This window comes from Mus pahari, chromosome 22, assembly GCF_900095145.1.
Source record: "Mus pahari chromosome 22, PAHARI_EIJ_v1.1, whole genome shotgun sequence".
In the NCBI taxonomy this organism is placed as follows: Eukaryota; Metazoa; Chordata; class Mammalia; order Rodentia; family Muridae; genus Mus; species Mus pahari.
In genome coordinates this window covers 20,403,177-20,405,666 of record NC_034611.1, presented here as the reverse complement: position 1 = coordinate 20,405,666, position 2,490 = coordinate 20,403,177, and the positions used below count along the sequence as shown (strand labels likewise).

At 41.7% G+C, this 2,490-nt stretch overlaps 1 protein-coding gene across 1 annotated transcript in view; it reads left to right on the top strand.

Annotated features, from left to right (window-relative positions):
* Positions 1–2,490, top strand: part of Dpy19l4 (dpy-19 like 4) — a 65,216-nt gene that overhangs the window by 4,683 nt on the left and 58,043 nt on the right. The window contains exon 2 of the mRNA XM_021222202.2: positions 1,113–1,220. Within this exon, the coding sequence (XP_021077861.1) occupies positions 1,113–1,220 (108 nt within the window). The remainder of the gene's footprint in view (positions 1–1,112; positions 1,221–2,490) is intronic.

Sequence of the window (2,490 nt, the reverse complement as noted above, 5' to 3'; positions counted from 1 at the left end):
GCGGGGGCACCTCCACGTGTCAGAGTGCACGATGACCCCACAGCTGCGGGGGCACCTCCACGTGTCAGAGTGCACGATGACCCCACAGCTGCGGGAGCCTGCAGAGCTTCCAGGAGTGCACTGTGGGGAAGGAGAGGCTAGACTCAGCACCCAAGTGTTTTCCTAGTATGTTCTGGACCCTTTGTTTAGTCCCAAATTCTGGAAAGAAAAATGATGTTGTGTGCCTGTAATCCCAGCATTTAGAAGGCTGAGGCAGGAGGATCATGTGTTTGAGGCTACTCAAGAACCTGCCTTTAAAAAGAAAAAAAAAAAAAGCCATAATTTTATGATGAATTCATTGTATTTTAAACAAAAATGGTTCGCCTGCAAATGATGGCTTTCATAATCTCAGGTAACTATCATAGTAAGGACAATAATAACCTCAAAACTTCTGGGAAAAGATTAACTTAATTTGGGACATTTTTGGTTTTTTGAGACAGGGTTTCTCTGTGCGCCACCACACCCGACCATTTTGGGACATTTTAAAATAGCATCACTTCAGGAGAAGACTCTGTAAGCTTTTATCAGTTGGATTCTGAAAGCATGAGTTGCTGTGGTAGTGGTAGGGGATACATGTTTGTTGTTTCCAACCATATACTGGAGGAAGAGGCCCAGATACTATGACACTCCAGATATTCCTCGCACTAACGGTCTCAGTGTGACTGCTTTTAGTCACATGATCTCCAGGCTTTTCTCTTTGTCATAGATGTTATACTTGATTCCTTTAGTATCAGAATTGTGCCAATTGTAGGGGTTTTTTTTTTGTTTTGTTTTGTTTTGTTTTGTTTTTTTTTTTTTGGTTTTTCGAGACAGGTTTTTCTCTGTGTAATCTTGGCTGTCCTGGAACTCACTCTATAGACCAGGCTGGCCTTGAACTCAGAAATCTGCCTGCCTCTGCCTCCCGAGTGCTGAGATTAAAGGTGTGCGCCACCACACCTGGCGCCATTTGTGGTTTTTAAAAGCTCAAGAGAGACAGGGCTTGGGGCTTTCTACTGGGATTTGGCCCTGAAGTTGATTCACCCGAGATCCGAAGATTGATGAACACATTGCAATTATGTCTTCACTGTTTTAAGGATCATCTGTAGAACCCCGCCAAAGGAAAAAGCAAAGGACTTCAGGAAGTCAGGAAACCAAAGCAGAGAAGATCCGCAGAACCCCAGCTCCTGAAAGAGCTCCGAAATGTAAGTCAGATGGATCTGGGTGCAGTAGCACCCAGACAGTCATGCTGGAAATGTATGTTTTCATCATTTGGATGTACACACTTTCAAAAATGATGTCTTTTGCCTTTTGTGTTTTGAGGTGTTGAGTGAAAACTAAACCTAGGCCTTGTGCATACGAGCTAGACAAGCTCTCTTCTACCACTGGGCATGCTCCCATCTTACATAAAGATATTTTGAGATTAAATTTATGGTTAATACAGTTGGTTTTTGCTATAGAACAACCCCTAAGCTGTATCACTCTACAATAAACATTTGTACCTTAATTATGGCCCGTGTGGTGGCCATGATATGACAGACATTTATTTCTGATATGTTATATGTTTCAGTCATGGATTGGCTGGCTTAGCTTCCTGTGTCAAGAAGGAATAGCCCCCTTGTTGGGACACGTTTTTCTTGGCACAGAGGAAAAGAGAAGGAAGGCCTCTTGGAGGTTCTGCTGTACTGACCCACTGTTTTTGGTCCAGGCAAGTGCTAGTCAGTCCAGACAATGGCTAAGGACACCGTTACTACAGGAAACTCTAAGAAGTCACGGTTATGGGTAGAAATACATAATCTTCTATTTTTATTCATTTATTTATTTTATCACATTGGGGATCAAGCCCTGGGGGGCTTTGAATGTAGCTTGTACTGTCAATGAGTTATTCTTTTCCTCATAAATATTTGTTCCTCCCTCTCTCTCAGACAACACATCCCCTCCCCTGCATTAAGGAACTCTCAGATACCACATACTATCCCCTGCACTAAGGGAGGCATCCAGTCTTATTTTGTCATAGCATCAGTTTTAAATCTTTTACATCAGGGCCAGCTAGGACTCATTCTGATCCTAAGACCTATGAACCTACTTTTAAGTACAAGTTATCTACATGTCACAGTCCTCAACAACAGTGGTTTCCTTCAGGGACTCAAGATCTTAGAAAATAATTGTGTTTGAAGGTGTGATTGCCTTAACGAGCAGCTTCGAGTAAGCTCAGAGCAAAGGTGTGTAAGTTATTGAATGCACACTTCCAAAACTCCTCTCTAGTGGAGTCATACAGACATTCTTCATCTGTTTGACCTCAAATTCTGGCATTTATAGTTTTGTCAATGACTGAAACTCAATGAAGGCAATACTCAGTTGTTTGTTTTTTTTTTTTTTTTTTTAAAAAAAAAAACAGGGAGTTGGCCTTGTAGATATTTTTTGCCTATCATATGATTATATGGCCAAATTTTAGACTCCCTGGAAGGAAGTGTA